General features: G+C 42.5%; 1 protein-coding gene across 1 annotated transcript; it reads left to right on the top strand.

The window, feature by feature from the left end:
• The first annotated feature begins 93 nt into the window (after positions 1–93).
• Positions 94–22,908, top strand: ehd4 (EH-domain containing 4). The gene is made up of 8 exons (XM_067478860.1): positions 94–547; positions 6,304–6,480; positions 10,525–10,622; positions 16,505–16,671; positions 16,770–16,903; positions 17,023–17,134; positions 20,997–21,161; positions 21,888–22,908. Exons 1-8 carry the CDS (start codon positions 318–320, stop codon positions 22,443–22,445), a joined length of 1,641 nt encoding a protein of 546 aa, XP_067334961.1. The 5' UTR covers positions 94–317; the 3' UTR covers positions 22,446–22,908.
• The last annotated feature ends 641 nt before the right edge of the window (positions 22,909–23,549 follow it).

The raw sequence follows: 23,549 nt of genomic DNA, 5'->3' as shown, positions 1-23,549 counted from the left end.
GCGCTTTCTCTGATTCCAGACAAGTGACGCTGTGTTTGTGCGCGCGCGCTTGCTTATTTACGCTGCGTCACGGGGGGGAAGGGCGGTGCCCCCCAGGTGTGCGCCCCTCACACACACAGAGGAGGCAGTGTGCCTTTAGCGGCGAGGCTTCTCTAGTGCCAGCACACACAGTCACGCGTCCCCCCCCCGGCGCGAAGCAGGAACTGCCCAGTAAGCGGAGCCGAAAGCAGGCGTAGCGTTTGCAAATCTCGAAAGAGGGAAGTTGGACTCGTCCGTCGCGTGGAGTGAAACGCCGTCAATCAGACAAGTCAGTCAGTATGTTCAGCTGGGTGAAGCAGGAGCAGGGTGGACGCAACAAGGAAGGGGAGATGTACCACACTGTGACCGAAGGACTGCAGAGCCTCTACACCAAGAAGCTGCTGCCGCTGGAGGAGACCTACCTCTTCCACGACTTCCACTCCCCGGCGCTCGAGCCAGCCGACTTCCAGAGCAAGCCCATGGTGCTGCTGGTAGGCCAGTACTCCACCGGGAAGACCACCTTCATCAGGTACCACCATGAGTGCTGCTAGTCTGCACTGCACCGGTTCAGACCCCCAGCTCCAGTAGTGTAGCAGGGCAGATAGTTACCCCCCACGTGACTAAAAGCCCCATTCACAGGTGTCACCGCAGGTACGGCCGGTTTCCGTTCTGTGCCAGACCTCATTTTAAAATGTGCGTATTGAAGTGTCAGACATTTGAGGGCGATGGAAGACGTCACAGTCATGTGTCGCACTAAAAAAAAACAGATGGTGTTTGAGGTTTATGCCGAAGTGGAGATTTCACCTGTTTAAAATATAGAAAATGTCAATCTTTTTCATGACTTTCATGACAAGAAAGCCTTAATAAGTGGCCTGCTTCCGAGGAGTCTGGCGTGATTTCCTTGCAAACTGAAAGAAACAGCGTGTTGACGGGGATCTGTCAGCATAGAGAGCAGCCTGGCATCTCCAAGCACATACTGCACTTTCAGTCAGTTTTCAGTTTCAGATCACAGTGGCCATTATTGAACTGGCTTCAGATATTGTCTGTACTCATTTAAAGTTGGGAGGGAAAGCTGCTGGTTTTCACTTCCCTCCTTTTTAATCTGCCAACCCGGTCACAGCTGCAGCACGTGAAAGTGTCCTCTATATAACAGTTCCTGTTTTCCTGTCAGTTTTTCTGTAACTGATCTTCAATTGTCCTGTGGATTCATATTTGCTGAGCCTTTCTTCAGTCGTGATACTTCCTGCTGTGGTGTTGCTGCGTCAGGAAAGAACACAGACACATTAGCTAAAGTGTCACTTTGGATTAAGAGTTTCACTAGACGACTGACACGTAAAGGTCACAGAACAGAGGAGTCTTTGTCTCAGGGTGCTGTTATCTCTTTGACACTACTTTTATTTTATTTTATTTATTTTTTTGTCCTTTCGGTTTATCAGGGTCGCCACAGTGGATCATTGTCCGCATGTTGATTTGACACAGTTTTTACGCTGCATGCCCTTCCTGACACACCCTCCCCAATTTCTACCGGGCTTGGACTGGCACTGCACAGCTGGGGAGGGGTATGGGCTGTCCGATGTCCGATGGTCACTGGCCATGAATCTGCACAGATCTAAATCATATTCTTATTACAGCTTCCTGATAAACATCTCATTTTAAGGTTGTTTTCAGTGTCTTGCCCAGGGACACGTCAACATATAGCCAGGGGATCGAACCACTCACCCTGTGGTCCATGACCAACTGAGCTACAGCTGCCCCATCTCTTTGACACTACTGTTTCCTTTAAATTAGAGTGAACACCTCAACCCAAACACGGATGTTTCGGCTTCTCACACACATCATTAGACTCAGTATGACATTCACCTGCTGATGAGGTCATTATGTCTGATGGTCACTGGATAAACATCCATGAATCTGCACAGACCTAAATCATATTCTTATTACAGCTGCCTGATAAACATCTCATTTTAAGGTTTTCTTCAGTATCAAAATAAACCGGTAAATCTTATGCTAATTTAGCCTATTTTTCATAGGGACAAGCTGCAAATTCATGTCCATCATGCTGTATCTGCTGTTCACAATTATAATTGTAGGGCTGGTTTCTGCCTGTAGGCTGCCATGTAGTCATGAGTAGTAGCAGCATAACAGCTGAGCACACACAGAACTGTGACATGAGTTTTAATCCAGCAATGCACAGCTAGATCAGGTGCTTCACAGCTGGAGGACAGCAAGCACTTTAAACAGGAAGACCCTGGATCACACTTTGAGTCTGAAGACACACAGGTGTGTCAAACCCTTTAAATGCAGACACGGTGTCTGATCCTGCCTTTGTGTACTTTTACTCGTAAAACCTACAATTCTGCCCCTGGTACCACTTAAGTTCTAGTAACTAACAGTCATCAAGATTATTTTGAAAATGTTTAATATTGGCAACTGACATCAGCAACAATGAGGGTTATATACAGTCACTGGAACATTACCTGAAGTTCCTTTTTTGTTTTCCAAAGTTAGTTTGCCTTAATATTCCTGTGTAGACTCTGTTGTCCATGATTCTCCATCCAGGATCCCCCCCCACATCTGTGCCTTGTTCCCCTTTTTCCTTTTTCTTTTTGTTTTCAGTGAAAGTTGCTCTGTTTTTTAAACACTGGTCACCGCCATTCAAACTGTTCACCGCCATATTTGTTTTGAAGAAGAGCACGTGAGAATCTCTGTTGTACCCAATCTGGGAAAACGTGGTATTAGAACATCCCTAGTTAAAAACGGCAAATGTATCGGTGTGAATGAATCGTAATAAATCAGACCCTTGGCTTCACATCCTGGTTTAATGTTATTAGACTGAAGGCTGAGCTTAACGAGGTCCTGATGAGGAAACATCAGCTGATGAACAGAAAATGAAATTAAGCCTGAGTGTGTTCTCTCCTGATTGTTGTTTAGTCATCTACAGCTGGTTCCATTAGTCAATTTATCATTCAATGCAGGAAAAAAATAGCAAAGATTCTCTGATTTCATCTTCTTAATGTGAGGAGTTGCTGCTTTTCTGCTCTTACGTCATTGTGAAACAAATTTCCTTGGGTCTGGGCCAGACTTCATAGGAAAATGTGCCTGTTTAACTTTTTTCTGCTTAGCAACAATTACATGCAAGTTGTAGAGCATAATTAAAATATTATCAGCAAATACTTAGTAAATGAATTGATTTGGCTAAAATAACATTTTACAAGCAAGTCTCCTCTATGCTTCAGTCTGTTCTGTCCTTGAACATCATGTATCTGTAGTATTTCCTATAATGTAATCCAGGTTTTTTAAAACGCACTATTAATTAGAAACAAAGAAATGTAAGTAGATGATCATGTTGCAAAATGTCAACCTAATGGATGCATCTCTGTGGTAAATCCAGCTGAGAAACCTAAAGAGAGCACGTTTGTAATTAGTTTGTCATCTTCATCAGTCCAGTGGCAAAGGAAGCAACGGTAAACATGTTTAATATGTGCATGGCTGGATCTGCAGAGCAGATCTACTACTATAAACCCTACTGTAAGTACAGTTCCTATGTTTATCTTTAGTATGAGCTTAAAACTCAGCTTGTAGCTTTTTATGAGCATTTTCTGCTTGTTTTGTGTATATAATTAATATCTTTGAGTTCACCGTGACATACACTTGCTGTCATAGGTGTGTGTGTGTGTGTGTGTGTGTTGGGCTCTTGTTTAAATAAAGGTTTTGCCAAGTTCAGACCGTGGGTTTTCACTGCAGGAGAGATCCTGGTTTAAATGTGTTAAGGTCAATGCATGATTTGTTTCTGAATGACATGAGTGCAAAAACAAAGGCCATAGCAGAGAGATGAAACCACGAATGTTAATGATTCCTTGCTGTGGACTGTTCTTATCCCAGAGTCCACAGCAGCAGCAGCAGCAACCATGGTTTCGCTGCGGTCTCTGCGGCGAGACCTCGTGTTGATCTCACAAGTGAAACGTGGTGTGAAGGTTTCACATCTTTGTGAGTGAAAGCTTAACCCCCGAGGTAAACTGTGGCTTAAAGGAAGGAAACCCATGGCATAACATAATGTTGACTGAGAGCGGAGGTCATGTGACCTCACTTAGCTTATCTCTTGTCTCCAGACTCTGTGCTTGTGTCCACACTGGGTACAAACGGTCACACATTCTGGCTGTGGACAGGTCTGCAGAACTGACCTGTGTCCAACACAAGCTGCAGAGAGCCTGGCTCACCACTGTGGCCCCACCCGGGCCTAAAGAATGCTATGAATCATGGGAACAGGTTGCCAGTGTGTAGCAGAGTTGACATGTTTACTTTTTCTGCTTCTTCTCCAATGGAGCAGTTACACTTACAGCCATTTAAGGGGGACTTAAATGACCAATTTTTAACTTGCTTTCTACAGCTGTAGTTTAAGGTGTAGATGTACATTAATGCTTTTAAACTTCCCTCTGGCTTCTCTAAGGTAAAATATTTCTCTACTTCTAGCTGAAAAACTCCTCCAGATGACATCACCCAGAAGTTTTTCGTCAATAGGAGTTCAGGTGTCATCTGGGGCATCTCTGAAAAAGCCGACTATGATTACAAACTCCTAGTAAGAGTAGGATAACCTAATTGGAACTGAAGGTTCCTTTGCAGTGATGTCATCAGGAGGCATTTTTCAGCTAGAAGCAGAGAGATATTTTGATATAGGAAAGTCAAAGGTGAGGTTAACAGCATTTATATACATGTACTATCCTAACTAGAACTAAAAGAAGCAAGTTCAAAATCAGTGAAGGCAGACACTAACTGTGAGGTTCAGTGTCTTGCCCAGGGACACTTCAACTTCTAGCCGGGAGGACTGAGAATTGAACCACTGACCCTATCGTTCCTGATGACTGCTTTACCAACTGAGTTGCAGCCTCTGAGCAGTGTTAACAGTGCTTCAAAGGACGGCTCGAGGACCACAGACTGGTCTCAGTGTGGCCTCTGACGGATCCACAGTTTGGTTAATTTGACTTTATGAAGCCTGCTCCTGGTCTCCAGAGGACGAACCCTTTCCATTGTTTCATGTGTCTTCTGTGACCACTGGGTGGTGAAGTGGTTTGTTTGACCGTATTGTTTTTCCCGTGTGGTGCAAACCATGTTGATATTCTACATTTTAAACTAAACTGTCAATTTGCATTAATTTAATTTTTAATTTTGAAAGAAGTGACTCTTTACATTTGATCTGACAGTTCACCACAGGTGATCAAATAGGCCAAAACACTCAGGACCTTCCTAGTGGACACAGTCCCGGGTTTTTATTGACTTTGATTATTCGATACTGTAGAAAGACAATATCTGCAATAGTTGCTTTTTTAAAAATCTCTTTTAGAAATTGTGTTCAGTCTTTTGCTGGAAATAAAAATGCAGTGACATATTTGTTGGACTGGACTTATTGTGAGAGTAGTCTCAGTGCTGGTCACCTGTCTTCTTTAAAGACTGTTATATGTATTTTTCCAAATGCACATTCTCGCCTCCCTTCACACACATCCACCCTGATGCTGTGTGACAGTGTGTGAGCTGATAAACATGTGACCACACCAACACTGTGAGGCTGCAGCATGCAGACCAGTGGGAGGGTGTGAAAAGGGTGTATTCACGACAATATTGATTCAGGAGTTTAACTGACAGTGGACATTAAATGATGTTTTTATATCAGGACCCTGTGTTTTTAAAACTAACTTTCTCATTGAGAATCCTTGAGGCTCAGCAGCTTCAGGAAGAGTTCATCATTTCCTTCAGAGTTTTCCATCTTTTCTGTCTTTGATGTCGATGTCAGGCTGCAACAACAGGAAGTCAGATGACAGAGACTCACTGCAGCCGTCCTCCATGTCTTCCTTCCCTTCTCATTTTTCTTTAACAAGGAAAAGTGTGTGAGCGATTGACTGGGGCACGGTGTTTTTTAATTGAATCAGTTTGTGCCGACTGTAATCAGACCTCTTGTTAATACTGGTCTTTATACCGGTAAAGCCTTTTATTCAACTCAGGTAAACTGGAACAGAAAAGGAGAACTGTAAAGTTTGTGCCCCATCATTTACATTCAAAGTAAATTGGGAAGGAATGTGATGAATCGGCATATTTCAGTCTTTTAAGAAAACCATGAAATGCTGTGAAGCTGTGTGTGTTAAGGGCCCTTTGCTGGTGGAAGCCATTTAAAAAGGTGCTGTGCAGGGAAAAAGGACAAACAGAGAGACAAACATAATGTGGGACGCAGTAAATTCAAAGCAAATTATCTGAAGACAAAATTAAAGGAGGATTCCTGTGTCTTGTTCCTCTCAGGTATCTGTTGGAGCAGGACTTCCCGGGAATGAGGATCGGCCCGGAGCCGACCACCGATGGCTTCATTGCCGTGATGTACGGTGAGAGCGAGGGCGTCGTCCCTGGTAACGCTCTGGTTGTCGATCCCAAAAAGCCCTTCAGGAAACTCAACGCGTTCGGAAACTCCTTTCTCAACAGGTAAACGCACACACACACACACACACACACACACACACACACACACACACACACACACACACACACACACACACACACACACAGTAAATTGGTCTGTTAACAGTCTGCGCTGTAAATTAACGATGAAATCCTGTGATGCTGTTTAAAAAATGAGTCTTGACACACAAATTTCAAACGCTCTTTTGTGCCCGTTGTAAACAGTTTACACTCATTTCCATCCAGAAAAAATGTTAATAAGAACAGTTCTTATTAAAGAAGAATGAGTCAACTGATCAGCTTCATGAAGACTGAATAAGTTTGAGTTTGTATGTGTGATAAAACACACACAGTTGTCAGTTTATGTGTGAATGAGCTTTTGTGTGCATGTCAGAATGTAAGTGTTTGCTCTGTGTTTTTGCATGATGAAATGTGGAAGAAGCAGTTGTATAAACAGATTTTTTCATTCAATTCAACATTCAAACAACTTCATTGATCCCATAGGGAAATTGCGTTGCCTTGTTACAGCTGCTTTCCACGTGAAAACTAGAAAACTCAATAAGTAAGAAAAAACTGTAAAACTAAAAAAAATAAAAACAATACATCACAAATAATACAAACACAAAAAATACAATTCATCTTCTCCATGTCAGCAGTTGAGTCTGAAGTAAAATGGGAAAGTTGTTTCTTTATGTGTTCAGGTCTGTGTCCTCCTGTGTTCTGACAGTAGAGCATCACTGACTGTGGCTGGAATATTCTCTGTCTCAGTGACTCTTGTCTCCTTCACCCCTCACTTATCAGTCCATTAGGACCTGAATAGCTTTACAAAGATGTTTTTCAGTGTCTAACTTCCTGCAGCCTGAACAGCTGTTCTGATCAGACCTCACCGACACATGTCCAGACCTGATCAGTGTAACTGCCCCTGTTACATCAGTTCTGGTTCAGCCCTGTGCTGTCATGTTCTGCTTTTTACTCTAGTTTTACATTTTCCTGAATGAAACCTTCCCACAGATGAAGCAGAAGAGCTGGTTTTCATCTGGAAATGAGACTTTAGCCTCAGAGAAAAGTCACATTAATGACAAGAGAACAGTGTTTGTCATACCAATGTTGTTAGTGTAAAACCTCTTCACACTGTCACTGCTTTCCTCAAAACACTCACACTCTTGGAAGTGACCCCTTCAGCTCATGCTGACATGTAAACACATGCTCTAGCAGAGTATCTGGGTTTAAATTTAGCTAAAAACACTCCAGTCCAAATCTATTTCCTCTTTTGGTCCAGGAATATTTCTGAGAGCAGCAGCAAGGAAGTGGACGGACAGTCGTGTGTGTGTGTGTGTGTGTGTGTGTGTGTGTGTGTGTGTGTGTGTGTGTCCCTCTGACCAGGAATCCTATCTTCTCTTGGTCGGTGTGACAGAGGAACCTTTCACAATAACTTACTGTTTCCTGGGGGAAGTGTGTGTGCGTCACCATGTGTCAGAGAGGTGGTTTATGTTTTTTCCCTTTGCCAGCCTGAAGCTCTGCCACACGGAGACAGTTTATCTGGAGTGTGTCAGCTAAATTTAACCAGTGCGTTTAATATAAAGTCACACAAATATTGTTATTAGTGTAAATATAGACACTGTATCAAACTTACTTCCTATAGCTAAATGAACAAAAATTCATGGAAAAGTTGTCACTGATTAATTAGTTCTTTAATACTCAGTTGAATCTGATAACTGACAGAATAAACTGACAGAATACATTTATAAATAAGACATACATAATAAGAAATACATGTAACACTGACATTAAAACTGAGATGAGGGACTCTTGCTTCTACTGCTGAGGTCACATAAATCATAAAACAACAAAGGATAAAATACAAAACAACACATGACAACAACATTGCAGTGCTAACAATATAAAAAACCATCAACAAAAAAACACCAAATTACAGCAAAATGAAAACTAAGTAATGGTTGGAAACAAGAAGAAACAAAAAGGACAGATTATATCATGTGAAGGGGTTAAAAATAAATTAAAAAGCTGGGTCATTTAGCCAGAGCAGGCGTTAAGTGTTGTTCCAGATAAAAGTCTGGCTGCTGCATTTTGAACTACTTGGAGTTTGGCAAAGGAATATTTACTTGTTCATTCCCAGAGGTGTGCAGTAATCAAGTCAGGAGGTGATGAGAGCACAAGTATCTCTTTCCAAACCCTTGTTAGACAAGAGACTCCAGTTCAACTTTTCTTTGTTAGCAAATTAAATCTGAATCTCAGACATGACCTGTTTGTTCGAGGTCAAAGGTGTGTCGCAGCCTTACAACAGTTTGTACATTAGCAGGTAAAGTAAATGGTAAATGTTCTGCACTTATATAGCGCTTTTCTACCTATTGGCACTCAAAGAGCTTTACACTGCTTCTTATTCACCCATTCACACTCACAATCACACACACACTCAAACACTCACCGGGAGCAACTAATTTGGGGTTCAGTGTCTTGCTCAAGGACACTTCCACATGTGACTGGAGGAGATGGGGATTGAACCAACAACGGTGAGATTGGTGGCTCTACCTTCCTGCGCCACAGTCGCCCTCACTGCTCTGCTTATTTCTTTGGTTAGAGACAGAGCTGTATATCTATTGAACATTTAACATTTCAATATCAGTTCAAGACGGTGGTGAGACCAGAGATGTTGTTCAGCTTAGAGACAGTGGCACTGAAGAAAAGACAGGAGGCAGAGCTGGAGGTTGCAGAGCTTAAGATGTTGAGGTTCTCTTTGGGAGTGATGAGGATGGACAGGATCAGGAATGAGGACATCAGAGGGACAGATCATGTTAGATGTTTTGGAGATGAAGTCAGAGAGGACAGGAAAGGGAACAGCCGAAAGGAGAAGAGCCTTTAAAAACATTTAAACAAATAAAAACAGTATGTTGTGCACATGCTGTTGGGTTTAGCTGCATACGAGCGATACAGTGTATATAATGATTCTGCAGGAGGAAGGAAACCTACACAGTGAGAACAGTAAAGGCCCTAAAGTTGATGCACAGTTGACAGGAGCAGTGGATGAAGATTAATTACCCGTTTGAGAATGTTCTAGGATATGAACTGTTTTAGCACTGGGCTCTGCAATCTGACCTCAGCTTTTTCAGAGCACTTCATGGTCAATCAGGTCAAAGAAAACCAAAATAGGACCAGCATCGGAGTCAACCATGAGGAGACCGTGAGAAGTAATTTTACACCCTAAAAAGCAGATTCTGCACTGTTAAGCTCCAAACCCCAGATGGAACAAGTCGAAGGGTAGAGAAGGACTTCATGTAGGAGGAAGATCTGGACTGTTCCCACAATCTTACAGATGATGGATGCTTGCAGATACGTCTGTAAGATCTAATATGTGGTTTTTCAGATGATTTGGATACTGATGGAGTAACATCAGTCTTTCACTGGTAGTCAACAGCTGTTGAGTTAAAAACATTTGTGGTTGCTCGGAGGAGAATCCTAATGATTTTAATGACCCTCTGATTTGTTGTCTGGCACCACCTTGTATGCACAGTGCCTTAAGTTGTGTTATAGAGCTCAGTGTGTTTTAGGTTTCTCTAAAGTCTTCACAGCATGTTGGAGCAGCACTGACCCACGACATGTTTACAAAAAATCCTTTTTGTATCGTAGTGAACTGTTCACCCCCACTTTATTACACGACCCAGAGAGACGAACATGGACATCCTCTGTCCAACAACCTGGATCCTTCCTGACTGAAACAATAGAACCAGCAGGAGGTCCGGGTAACGAATCACTAGAGCAGTTCTGATCCGTGAAGAAGCTGTCACAGCAACACTAAAGTGAAACCAGATCATTCCAGAAATATCTAAAAATCTATATTTAATTGTGTTTACAAGTTATATTAAACTGCAAACGTTTTGAGTTGTCTGCATTACACATTGAGATTTCTCAACTTTTTTTCATGGAACCGGTACCGTAGATGGACCTGATCATCAGGGTGCACAGAAACCGTGTGAAGTCCACTGGAGTTTGAGTGACCTGCAGGATGAAACGGCAAAAATGGGACTCACTCTTATTTTTGTGTGTGTTCAGGTTCATCTGCTCTCAGATGCCCAATCAGGTTCTTCAGAGCATCAGCATCATTGATACTCCAGGTATCCTGTCAGGGGAGAAGCAGCGAATCAGCCGAGGTAGGAACTATTTTTGGGGGGGAAGAATACAGTAATAGAAATGATTCCATTCAAGGTGAGGACTTGGTTTGAGGAAGGTTTTTTTATAAGGTGTGTGTGTGTGTGTGTGTGGATGTATTTCAGCGGCTGTTGGTGCTTTGTGCTGTTGCATAATGGTCCTTCAGATTCTTTGACTTCCTCCTATTGTGTGAAGTCAGACGGTGTCGGTTACTTTACAAGTTTGTGCCCCTTGATAAATTTAAAATTAACTTTGTATTGTTTTAATACTATATGTTCTACTTCTTTGACATTTCAAAGTAAGAGTATGCAAAGAGTATGCTGTACATGTTCATAGCCCCTCCCATGATGACTCCTTCTGATCATGGTGATGACATTTGTGGTTTTGAATGAAATGTGTCTGTGTTGCAAATCTTTTTCACTAAATAAAATATTACGCATACTTTTCTGATACTGTACATATTGCGCTGTCCTACTGCCTGGTTGTATGTTCTGAGATACTTTCTTGAACTATAAAAGTGGACTGGCTCGGCATAAGACTTTGTCCCTCGTATTTTGATTATATCTGCTTTGAACGTTCATGGTCTTCAGAGGATATAATGAAAATTATTTTGAGGATCTTCTGATCTTTTCACCAGCGCCACAAGAAAGAATCTTACGTTTCTTTTCAATATCCTGCTCCCATTCGTACTCCTCAGAGGATGAACCCTGTGGCTTTTGATGATCTCCCTCAGAATTTAGGTTTTTAGCTGGTCTATTGTTGAGACTCTCAGATTTACCCAAGGATAGTGAAACATTCTTGTGACATTTCTTTGGCATTTTTAAGTCTCACTTCTTGTTTTGTATCAGTCTGTTTCCGCTGAGTCAGTGCTGCTGTTGATGCTGCTGTTGATGCTGCTGATCTGAAACCACTGAGTTTATAAATGCAGATCTGAAACCAGCATCGACACAGGAACCAACTGTAAGGGGTGTGGAATGCCCCATTAGTCCTGATGAACCAACAATTACACATCTGTAACTACAGGCTGCAGGCTCATAAATGGACCACTGCACTGTGTAGTTGGGATGTCCCAGACTTGACTACAAGTACTTACATTTGAGTATTCGCCAATATCAAGTACCATTACAAGTACTAAGCTGTTTTACTTCTAGTTTGAATTGCTGCACAGTAAAATCTTCATCAATCCATTAAAATCCTGTGCGAACAGAAATTCTCAAACGTTGTTTAGCCAAAGCAAAAATGGCGGTGACTGTTGTTTAATAAATGGATAGTTTCACTAAAAAGAAAAGGAAAAAAGATGAACAAAGCACAGATCTAGGGTGAGATCCTGGATGGAGAAGTGTGAGTCTGCACAGGAACATGAAGGTAAACTAACTTCAGGTAACGTTCTAGTTACTGTATGTAACCCTCATTGTTGCTGAAATCAGCTGCAATTATTAAAGGTTTTTACAAGATTATTGAGAAACATGATTGTGACTGTTATTAGCTGGGTGTGCAGACTTCAGCACAGCGGTATTCAGCTTTGTTTGTCCTCGTCAGTTATCAAAACGGATCTAAACCACAGACATTTGTCTAACCTCCACAGGTAGGTGGAGGTTAATGTAGTATTATGTGCAGTATTGGAGACCATTTACGAGTACAAGTAGATAAAGGCAGGAGTGGAGTTTCCTACTATGTAGTGTAGTTAAAACCTGTTTGTTGGACTAAATGTGTTGGAGACAAAAATGGAACAGAAATATTTTAGAGAAGCGTCTCATTTTTTGTTTCTGCCATCACAGAGACAATGAAGCAGGTTTTCTGTAATTGGGTGCATTTATCTTCTCTCGTGTCTGACCAGTCCTCCTGTCCCTGTCTCTATCTAACCAATCTACCATAAAGAACTGATTGAAGTTTACCCTTCTGCCAGACTTTATCATCTCTGAAAACTTTTGTTACACTGAGCATGTTGTGTTCACGGAGTTGGTTTGGTTTAAAGGTCTTGGTGGCTCCAGACTTCTTCGACAGCTTTAGTATGGTTTTATACACCTGCCATGGTCTGTAACCCCCCCACATTATTGTGGAAGTCTACAAGAATTCCATGTTAGTGTTAGTGTGAATTGTGGGGCATTATTTGTTACAGGTGGACCTCGGTCAATTCCTCACATCTGGAGGAAAAAGCAAAGCAAACAGGACAAACCTGAGCACAGTTTGGAGCCACAGGAACAATGCAGCGCATCTTTAAATGGTGTTTTGTAGAGAAAGCTTCCTCCTTACATACAGCAAAAACACCACACTGTGGGTGTGCAGCCAAGAGTTACAATTCAGTTCTGTCAGAGCTTCATGAAGGAGGTCCTCAAGGAACCTCCTGTTCTCCTAAGACTCCTCAGAGATTACTTTTACTTTTCATTGTGCACAGTGTTGAATGTTGTGATGATCTGAGTCAACGTGAGTCTGATGTTTCTGATGGTGTAAATCTGCGCTCTGAGAGACAATAAAGATCAGTCTGACGTTGTCGTTAACATTTAGCTCTGTGCTGTGTCCGACGCAACAAAATGAGTTTTTCAGCATCAGCTAAAGACCAGGAGGGTCAGACGTCCACGGGAAGCAGCCGCAGGGTGTTCCCTGCATCTGGAAACGCTTAGAGGTGCTCGGCTGAGGCAGAATTCCTCTTGAACACACACACACAGGCTGACGTCAGCACCTTCACTGATGACTGTGATGCTGAGGGTTCATTAGGATCACGAACACTCAGCAGCGAGGACATCGTGAACGTACATGTGTTTTCTGCTTTAAATGCACAATTACAATCAGTCATTCAGCACATGCTTTTATCCAAAGTTGCAGACAACACGTTCCAGGAGGAACCGGGAGTCGAACCAATGACACACCCTCACCATCATGGTCTTCTCACACCTCATTTAATTTATTCTGTCACCATGTCAAACACGTTGGATTTATCTTCAAATCTGCCTCAACTCTTCACATGATGTAACAATGAGAAATGGACGACGTTATTTGATGAGACAGATCTCATGGAACAGTCATTTAAACACGTCTTGTATATGTGCAGAGAAGAAATACAATATCGACTGGAGGGAGGAGCAATCAGTCCGTTAAACTAGACTCCAACTGAACACTTTTTTTTTTTTTTTAATGAATGTGACAGCAATGAATGACATTTTCTGTAAGATTTCTAAATATCAAGTCACAAGTATTTAGACATGCACATTAACAGTGCAATGACCCAGGAAACAAACGTTCTTTTCCCCCAAAATTATCAGATTCCACAGAAAAACATCCAAGCATTTTGGTCTGAAGTTTTAGCTTTCAAACCAAACCACACACAGGACTGTAGAGTCAGTTGGGTCCATTAATAAATCAGTCCCTCCAGGAATTAGCAGTGTCCTGATCTCAGCTATGAATTAACCAAACTTCGGTGACTTCTGAAGAACTGTCCAGTTTTAATCTTCATAAAAACACTGCACGTGTATACGTTTCTACACTTTGGAGAAATCAGGTATTTTAATCTGCCACATTCAAAAAAAATCTGCATCCAGAGCATCATGTTCTCTACAGAACCTGAATGACAGTGGCAGTTTAGCGGAACAGGAACATTTCTACCATTTACTGTGCTGGTTGAAGAGTTTTTAGAACCTTGTCGGAGCATGAAAAACATGTTCCTCGGTGTTGCTGAGCCCTGTGTGTGTGTGTGTGTGTGTGTTCTGGAAACATGTGGCTGCAGGGTGGAGATGCTGTTTGCCAGTCTCTCGTCATCACAGGGTGGAGTGTGACTGCACTTTTAGACCCAGGAGGGAAACGTAATGTCTTTTCATTTGGTGCAGTGCTGTTCTCTCAGTTAGTGACGGTTCTCACAGCTTCAGTTAAGACTGAAGGACACAGGCCACAGGAGACATGTGAGGAATATTTCTGTTGTCCACATCACTCCGTTCCTGTCTTTCTTCTTATGCTTGTGTGTTCCTAGATGGAAATCTCTAAATTTCAGTGAGTCACCTTTGGATTTGAGCCTCACTTAAATTCACTCCCAGCTCCTCCAGTCCTAGTTTCTGGTTCTGTTGGTTTACATTGTCTCCTTCGGTCCTAGTTAAGTAAATGAACCCGGCGACCCTCTGAGCAGCATCACATCACTGCTGCACACCAGGTAAAGCAGTGATTTGTCAGGATCGACATGTTTGCTTGGATCAGGTGAAGGTTCATAATAAGGAATTTGTTCATCAAACTCTATTTGTGTTTGTCTGGTTAAACAAAGCTTTATAATTTGTCCATTTCCCCATGGACAGATTATGAGAAAATTGGTCATTGTGGTCTATTTTGTAACGGTGTGTGTGTGTGTGTTATCATTCTTTTTGTGAGTGTTTACTCATGTTGTGCCTCTTGTGGTGTTTGTAGTATTTGAGTCTATAGCAGAGGTTCTGGCCACACACATCAGCTTCAAAGGTCAGGTTCAATCTTTCCACTGTCTCGCAGAAAGTGACTAATCATTTTTAAAGGTAATTATTCCTTTTAAATTTATTTGAGCCAGAGAAGGATTTTCAGCTTCTCCTCAGAAAAGGATGTGATAAATATTTGAATCTCGTTTTATGACATTTTCCGTGAAATATGAGCCCCTCACACCTCATCAGTCCTTGGTTTCCTCTGCACACTTATTTTCCAGGACGTTAAATACGTACATAAGTGTGTTAGAGCTCTGAGGAGGAAGTAGTATTGTTAGGCTGAAGACATTTCCTTTTGTCAAGAGGAAATGGAACATTTGAGTTAATCCATCGTCCTAGAAGAGAAGAAGCCGTTTACCCCTCAAAGCAGAGGAATTCCTCCGTTCAAACCCTGCAGGACAGACCATCTCCTCGTTTTTTTGTTTTTATCTCAGTGTCCAGCTCTAATGAGTGTTTGCTGGTTCAGATCAGCAGCCGCCTAGTTTGTGTGTGCGTGTGAGCCATAAATATGCGTCAGTAGGTCCCTGCTCCTCCTGCAGCAGGAGTGGAATAAGTAAATGTAGCAGAACCTCTGTGAAGTACTTTTATATTATAATTAAGTTAAAAAAAAAAAGAAACAACTTTGTTTAAAAGTTTTTAGATTTTCTGGTGTTGGTGACAGAGCAGCGCATCTAATATCACAGCTAACTCTGTCATCATGTTTTGGACACGTCAACACAAGAACTCATTACTTCTTGGGATGAATGGATTGATGACGAGGGCCTGAGTCTTCATCCAGGAAAAAATGTTTTTCTCCTCTAGTTTTCTAACTTCTGCTGAAATATCCAAACAGCAGAGCAGAAGAGAAGCTGTATGATTGATGGCAAGGATGCTGACAGAGGATAGTTGTACTACTTCCTGTCTGCTCCTGTATTTGGTCTCATGTGAGGAGAAAAGATTTCAGTCTCTCTGCACCATAATACAGTCAGTTCCTGCAGCAGGAAGTGTATCTGTCATGTGACGATCATATGACCATCCTGACATGCTACACTCAGCAAAGTTTCAGCGTGCTGGTCCACTCTATCTCACACACACACACACACACACACACACACACACACACACTGAGTCAGACCTGATTTCATCAACACTTGATCCTTTGCACTACAGACAGTATGAACAGAGGGGTGTTTGTGTGTGTGTCTTTGCATTAGGAGAAAATACTGCTGGTGATTTTCCAGGCGGTGGAGCAGAAATGTTCTGTTCTTGATGACATAAGATTAGTCTGTTTGCAACAGAAACATGTTGATGTTGTGGTAAAGATGTGAGAGTTAAAATCAGACTCACTGTGTTTAATGAGTGTTTTGACTTGTTATTGTATCAATAGAAATGTAAAGGGTTAAAACAGCTTTTTTTTCCCAGATGTTCATGGACTGTGTGAACCACTTTCACACTAATAATCCCCTATTGCTCAGGTTATGACTTTGCGGAGGTTCTGCGTTGGTTCGGGGAGCGAGTGGACCGGATCATCCTGCTGTTTGATGCACATAAACTGGACATTTCTGACGAGTTCTCCGAGGCCATCAAAGCTCTGAAAGGACAAGACGACAAGATCCGAGTCGTGCTCAACAAGGCCGACCAGGTAGGAGAACGAGAACGAGGACGGCGGAGAGTCGTGGTCATTACAAACAGACAAGTGCTGCTGCTCAGTGAGGGGGTTTCTCTTTCCTGTTCTATCAGGTGGACACGCAGCAGCTGATGCGCGTGTACGGCGCCCTCATGTGGTCACTGGGGAAGGTGATTAACACTCCGGAGGTGGTGAGAGTTTATCTGGGATCTTTTTGGGCCAAACCCCTGCAGAACACAGAGAACAGGTCAGACAAGACTTTGTCTATTCTTTTCTTTCAATATTTTTTCACGACTTATTTTGAGCTTAGATTCGTTCCCGTATTCTGTTGCATTAACTGATTCCTTCCTCTTCCTCATTTCTCAGGCGTCTGTTTGAAGCGGAGTCACGGGACCTCTTCCGAGACATCCAGAGTCTTCCTAGGAACGCCGCTCTCCGTAAACTCAATGACCTAATCAAAAGAGCTCGTCTGGCCAAGGTGAGACAGAACGATTTGGTAACACGTGTTGATGATGTAGTTGGATCAGCTCATTCCCTGGTCACTACTCTTGTTACTGTGGCAACATCTGTGTGTGTGTTTGTGTGTGTGTGGTTATAAATGACTGTTTGCATCCACATTTAGTGCAAACAGTCATGTCCTCCAGAGGACAAATGTTAGTCATTTTCTATGATTTATTTTCTGCAAGTGTGTTTGTTGTTGTGAACATGTTGGTGTTCAGCTCATAGTACTGGTTGGTGAAATTTCTCTAAATATTCATATGTTGTGGCTCAGTTGGTTGGGTGGCTGCCTACTGACTACAGGGTCAGTGGTTTTACGCCCTGGTCTTCCTGACAACATGTCGAAGTGTCCCTCGGCAAGACACTGAACCCCCTACAGCCCATTCCCATCCCCAGCTGTGCAGTGCCGGTCCAAGCCCGGCAGAAATTGGGGAGGGTTGCGTCAGGAAGAGCATCCAGCTTTAAAACTGTGCCAAATTAACATGCGGACAATGATCCGCTGTGGTGACCCTGAACTCATGGGATAAGCTGAGAGGAGAAAAACACATTTAGTCACTTTACTTTTACTGCTATATCTAATAATACTATTGGGAGTTTGTGAAATATAAAGCTTAGTATCTGCTTCACTCTGATAATTGATTAAGTGGTGGTGAGCCCACGAAGAGGATTCAAATGATTTAAAAATTAGTTGTCCAAAAATGGATCCCTGAGGGATTCCACACAGCATGCTGTGACTTAAAATCCCATACAGAAACTTCCAAAGCCACTGTTGCTGTATAATGCGACCACAGGACACATTTTCTATTGTTTGAGTTTTATTTTGAGGATGAAAATGTAGTAAATGAAACACAAGCTTTCTTCTTCTCGAGAAACAGAAAGCAGAAGTGATGTGGTAATCCACCCTGACTCAGACAGCTGTCACAACCTCTGAGGCTGTCAGGAAACTCCTTCCTGGAACTTACGAGTTCTTTATTTATTTATGAATAAATCAGAGATGTTTGTGTGTAAAGTAGGTCCATCTGTCTGTGTCAGTCCTGTTTGACGTCCACAGCATGGATGTCCAGATGCCACTAAAGGCAGTGAAGAGTTTGTGCTCAAAGCTGCTATAAATGTCGGCCCAGGACTGTTATTAATTCACTTCATATAGTTTGGGTAATTTTTCAGATGAGTCTTAATCTGTTATGTGTTAGTTGATTAAACTTTGCTGATTCATGTCATTAAAATAAAGTAACTATAGCTGTCAGATGAATGTATTGGGGTATAAAGTCATATTGTGTAAATAATTAAAGGAAAACCGTGATGGAAACAGTTAAAATATCCTGTAAGTGTTTGGTTTAATACAGATACTTATATAAATACTCAGTTGGTTAATGTGTGGCAGTTGTTCAGTTGCTTTCTTGCTGAACCTGAACTCTTATCTCCACTCAAGTGTTTCCATACAGGCTCAGACACACAGGAATCTGACAGCTCACACTCATGTTTTACTTCTATCTTTGTGAGGACATACTGTAACGTATTCCCCACCCCCACGTTAACCTTAACCAGCATATCTCGCTGCCTTATCCCCAGCCTTTAGTCCAAGCCTGATTCTAACCTTTTTGTAGACGAGCAGATCACAGCGATGGGTTCAGTTTCTTCTATGAGGAAAATTTACTTTTTTATCGGCTTATTTGTCGTTGCTCTCTGGTTTAATAAAAATACTTAAAGTAGTGGAAATAGGAGAAATATTCCTGAAGCTACTGGCTTAAATTAGCAGCTACTGAATCTGATCCAAACATTTCTTCTAAAGCTAGACTTTTATTTTGGTAACATCAACTATATATTCTGTTTCTAAGATGATTTTTTTAACTGGAGTAGGTGCCAGCCCCCACAGCCCCGGGTAAGAAGTTAAGATAATGCTTGGATGGATGAAGGTTTTTATACTCATGGATCCCAAATAGATCTGTGAGTAAAAGTGTGCCCTCAGATTGGTCATATTTCAGCACAATTTCACAATTTTTCCCAACCATAGACTTTATCTGAAAAAAACTTTGTTTGTTTTTGGAGGATTTGTTGTACCCTGCTCTTCCTCCCGTGAGTGTTACTGAGAGTATTTAACCTGCACCTTCAGATGATTGTTTGGCCGCCAGCTCCCTGCAGTCTAAAATGCTTGATATGATGATGTGTGTGTGTGTATGTGTCAATCTGTGAGACCAAATAGATGTGGGAGACGTCCTTGTGTCCAGAGAAAATGGGCCTGAATCAGGTTGTTTTCAGTCTGTGCACACATTGTTTTCTGCTGGGAGCCATGACGCTGCAGAAGAAGTTTGACATCCAGGATTTGAAATTAATTATTAATTAATTACATGCTGATGTGTTCAGGGAAGTGGAAAATAAGTATGATTTTTCCACTACCACTACTTCAGGGCTTCAGGCTCTGAATATGAGAGACCACAGTGCTCTCTGCTGCTTCTGACTTCCTGTTTGTAGCCACCAGCAATGTCTTTCCATCTACCAAACCTACAGGGATGGAAAGTAACACAGTACAAGTACTTTGTTACGATACTTAAACACATTTAATTGTGGCTACTTTGACTTTGACTCCACTACGTCTAAGAGCAAATATCTCTACTATTTCTTTCTAATCAAAGTTGCATTACACATTACAATCATGTTACTTTAGCCAGTTCATAAAAAAACTTTTTCTGTTTTTTGTAATTCATTTTTTAAAACTATCTTTTTATGAAACAACGTTTCCTGAACTTGAACTTGGCGTTGCCTCCCTCTCCTCTCTGTGCCACGTAAAGCAGAGCAAAGCCACTTCTTGGTGTCACCGCACTGATGCTAATATTAGTTGTTGGCAGCGTTTTATTTTAATAGAACATGTAAACAAAGAGTGACCTCTCTCTCTCCAGACTTCATCATCCGCTCGTCCATTATCTTTTATTTTCCCTCTTCCTGCCTCTATTAACTGTTGATAAATATCAAAAATGCAGTGAGCTCATTTTCCTTCCTTCCTTCGCTCGTATCCCCTTAAAGGTTTAAGGGGGTCTGCTTCCACATTCCTCCTCTTTGTCCCCACCCATCCATCAGCAGCGTGGACTTCGCCCTCTCACCCAGCACATTTCTCAGAAAACAAGAAACTAATGGTCAAACCCAAAAAAATGTTTTAAGATGCTGGGTTAAAGTTTTGACCATTTTAAAAGATGCAAATATCACTAACTGACATTGTGTAATGAATTAGGAGACACCAAGGCACATGTGGTCACATTTATCTGATAGAAGAGTTAAAAGAAAAATATCAGTTTGTAGCAAAGCTCTAAATGTTGTCTAAAGTCTGTAAAGAAGCTCAGTCCTCGAGTCCTCAGTCCGCCTATCTGGATGTTGACATCTTACTTCTTCTTAGTCTGAGGAATGTTGGTTCAGGATCCAGATTTTGACCTGAGTTAGTTTGGGTCTGGTTTTCCACATAGTGAGCCCTTAGAGGTCCGATGACAAAGAAAGAAGCTGCACATCTCTGAAACCATTCACTAGTAATCGTATTTTTGGTATGTGGAATCCTGTCATATCCACTTAGCTTTGTCAGAATATGTGGTATTTCTTTGTCCTACCTGTCCTGTCTGTGCCTGTTGACCTCTCCCTGCTCAGGGGGTTTCCTGCTCCAGCTCAGTGATTGAGGAAACTGTTGTTGCCGTACGAAGCTCAGCTAAGGTCACACTGCAGGGGTCTCTGACTCTGTGTGTGTGTGTGTGTGTGTGTGTGTGCGCATTTGTGTTTTTGTTTGATACATTAGTGAATTAAATACCACAGTAAAACATCTTCTACCAGCGATTTGAACTCATCCTGCTGCTCTCACCCTGCAGGTGCACGCTTACATCATCAGCTACCTGAAAAAGGAGATGCCGTCTCTGTTTGGGCGTGAAAAGAAGAAGGAGGAGCTGATCATGAGGCTGCCGGAGATCTACACCATCCTGCAGAGGGAGCATCACATAAGCCCCGGAGACTTTCCAAATGTCTCCAAGATGCAGGTATGAAACTGCTCACTGTACATCAAGGTCTGTTTCCAGGTTTGGGTGGTTGGGGAACTCAATGTCTTGGTGTTTGAACTCAGAAGAGGAAGAGATGGGAAGAAAAGGTTCTGTGGTAAAAGCGGCTGAAAGAATCCCTTTTTAAAACCCTCAGTTGTGTCAAACATCAAGTTAGATCTCAAATATGAGCACTGAGGTGACGTAGACTTCCTCAGGATGTCTTTATCTCTGATGTTTCTCAAAAATACATCTGCTTAGACCTCTGAGAGAGGAAACAAATGCAGAATTAGCCTGAGAGTCCATCTTTTTAGGATTTTCAGTACAAGCTGAAAAAGCAGCTTACAACCTCATAATTATCAAATAGAAGTAAGACAAAGAGTTCCGAGACATTTTGTCAAACTGAAGGATAGAGTGAACTGAGGACACTCACACTGCAGCTGCTTCGTCCGGCCTGCAGAGATGCGCTGCACTGCAGGTGTGCGTTCCCCAGCTACACTTGTGTTTACTGGACTGATTGTAAGACATGATGTTTCTCATTCTTCAGCTCCCTGGTGAGATGTGGACTCAGCTGACACACACTTTTACACGTGATGTGTAGTATTTGAATCCTCTGCAGATTCTGTTCTTGCTGAAAGGTCAGAGGTCAGCAGAGGACGTGTCCGTTCACTCCAGACGGACTGAAAGGACTCGTTAGTGGTTTTGACGTTGTGTTGTCTTTCTGTGCAGGACATGCTGCAGCACTACGACTTCAGCAAGTTCCCGTCACTGAAGCTTAAACTCATCGACTCTGTGGACAAGATGTTGGCGACAAAGATCGCCGGTCTGATGGCCATGATCCGGGATGAGGAGTCCAAGCAGCCTCCAGCCATGGTGTCGGGCGGCGCCTTCGAGGGCTCCCAGGACGGGCCCTTCGGTCAGGGCTACGGCGAGGGCATCAGCGCTGGGGCTGACGGCGAGGACTGGATCGTAAGCCGAGACAAGCATCGCTACGATGAGATCTTCTACACGCTGATGCCCATCAACGGGAAGATCACAGGCGTCAACGCCAAGAAGGAGATGATGAACTCGCAGCTGCCCAACACCGTGCTGGGGAAGATCTGGAAGCTGGCCGACTGTGACCAGGACGGCATGCTGGACGACGAGGAGTTCGCCCTCGCCCAGCACCTCATCAAGATTAAACTGGAGGGCTACGAGCTGCCCACAGAGCTGCCGGACCACCTGGTGCCGCCATCCCACCGCAAAAACCCCACAGCAGAAACCCTGTACAACCATACCGAGGACTAGAGCTTAAACCAAAGAGACTGAGATGGGGTTTTCTGCCGCTGATGTTCAGACTGTGAAGAAGCAAATCAGCAAATGGACCTCTGCCGACGGTCAAATGTCCAGATCATCTCCAGCCTGATGCCAGTCACCATCAACTGACCATCAACCACACAAAGTGAGAGGTTTAGTTAAAATGTTCTGCTTCTACTTTGGTTACCACCAAAGAAGAAAAGAGAACTCACATTTTGCAAATTCTAGCTTATTTTTGATGCTTTTATTGTGAAAGAGGAAAGTGTATCATATCAATATCTCTATATTCAACAATGTAAAACTGTTTCTGCCCTAATCCTCCCTGACATTTAACTGTAACAAACAGCTCTGTCGCTCTGTCGAGTTCTTTTTTTTTTTTTTATTGTCATAGACTTTTTATCGACTGTTACACACTAACAAACACAAAGGAGACAATAAAGACCCTACACTATCACGTCTGACACACTGACATTTGTATGTACATAAAATAGATCAGATCGAAAACATTGTTTAACGATATATAAACTAAAAAACTCTAAAGCAGATGTAGCTGATGGAACAGTCACCAGCACTCAAGTCTGACGTCTCTGAGTTGTCACTTTAAAGCTGACGTAGTTTTTGTTCCAGATGAGTCTGGTCTGTCCAACGTGATCTCGACGCACAGCAGCTGCAGTTTGTGCACGTGTGTGACTTTATTTACACAGAGAAACCGTATTTCTCTGCTGTGTTCACATGTAACCACGTTGCTGTGCAGGGCAGAAGTCTGCAGACGGGAAGTTGTGGAGTGTCTGGATGCTCAGTACAGTTGAAACCCACATCTTAGTTAGTTGGTTTTGATTGTATATTTGTTAAATATACATATATAATATCTGAAAACAGACTGGTGGAAACATTTTCCTGTTGATGTCAGAACGAAGCAAGCAGTGATGAATCCGACGTCACAGACTGTGAATGAAAGGCTGTGAATTAACAGGGAGGTCAGGCTCATTAAAGTCAGGCTTTAGCAAAACTCTGACTTTTCAGACTCTGGTAGTGTCCAAGAGATGATCTGGGATCTGTCAGGAAGAGAAGAGGGACGACTCAGAGACAGCAGCA

Source organism: Channa argus, chromosome 16 (genome assembly GCF_033026475.1).
Source record: "Channa argus isolate prfri chromosome 16, Channa argus male v1.0, whole genome shotgun sequence".
Taxonomy (NCBI): Eukaryota; Metazoa; Chordata; class Actinopteri; order Anabantiformes; family Channidae; genus Channa; species Channa argus.
The sequence above is the reverse complement of the archived record's forward strand: the minus strand, read 5'-3'. Positions and strand labels throughout refer to the sequence as shown.

What these genes read in the sequence shown, in the direction of transcription:
- ehd4 (XM_067478860.1), top strand. Translation starts at nt 318, where the DNA reads ATGTTCAGCTGGGTGAAGCAGGAGCAGGGTGGACGCAACAAGGAAGGG. An exon ending in GGAAACTCCTTTCTCAACAG is followed by an intron (nt 6,481 to 10,524) that starts GTAAACGCACAC and finishes GTGTGTGTTCAG; the next exon opens with GTTCATCTGCTCTCAGATGC. An exon ending in AAAGAGCTCGTCTGGCCAAG is followed by an intron (nt 17,135 to 20,996) that starts GTGAGACAGAAC and finishes CTCACCCTGCAG; the next exon opens with GTGCACGCTTACATCATCAG.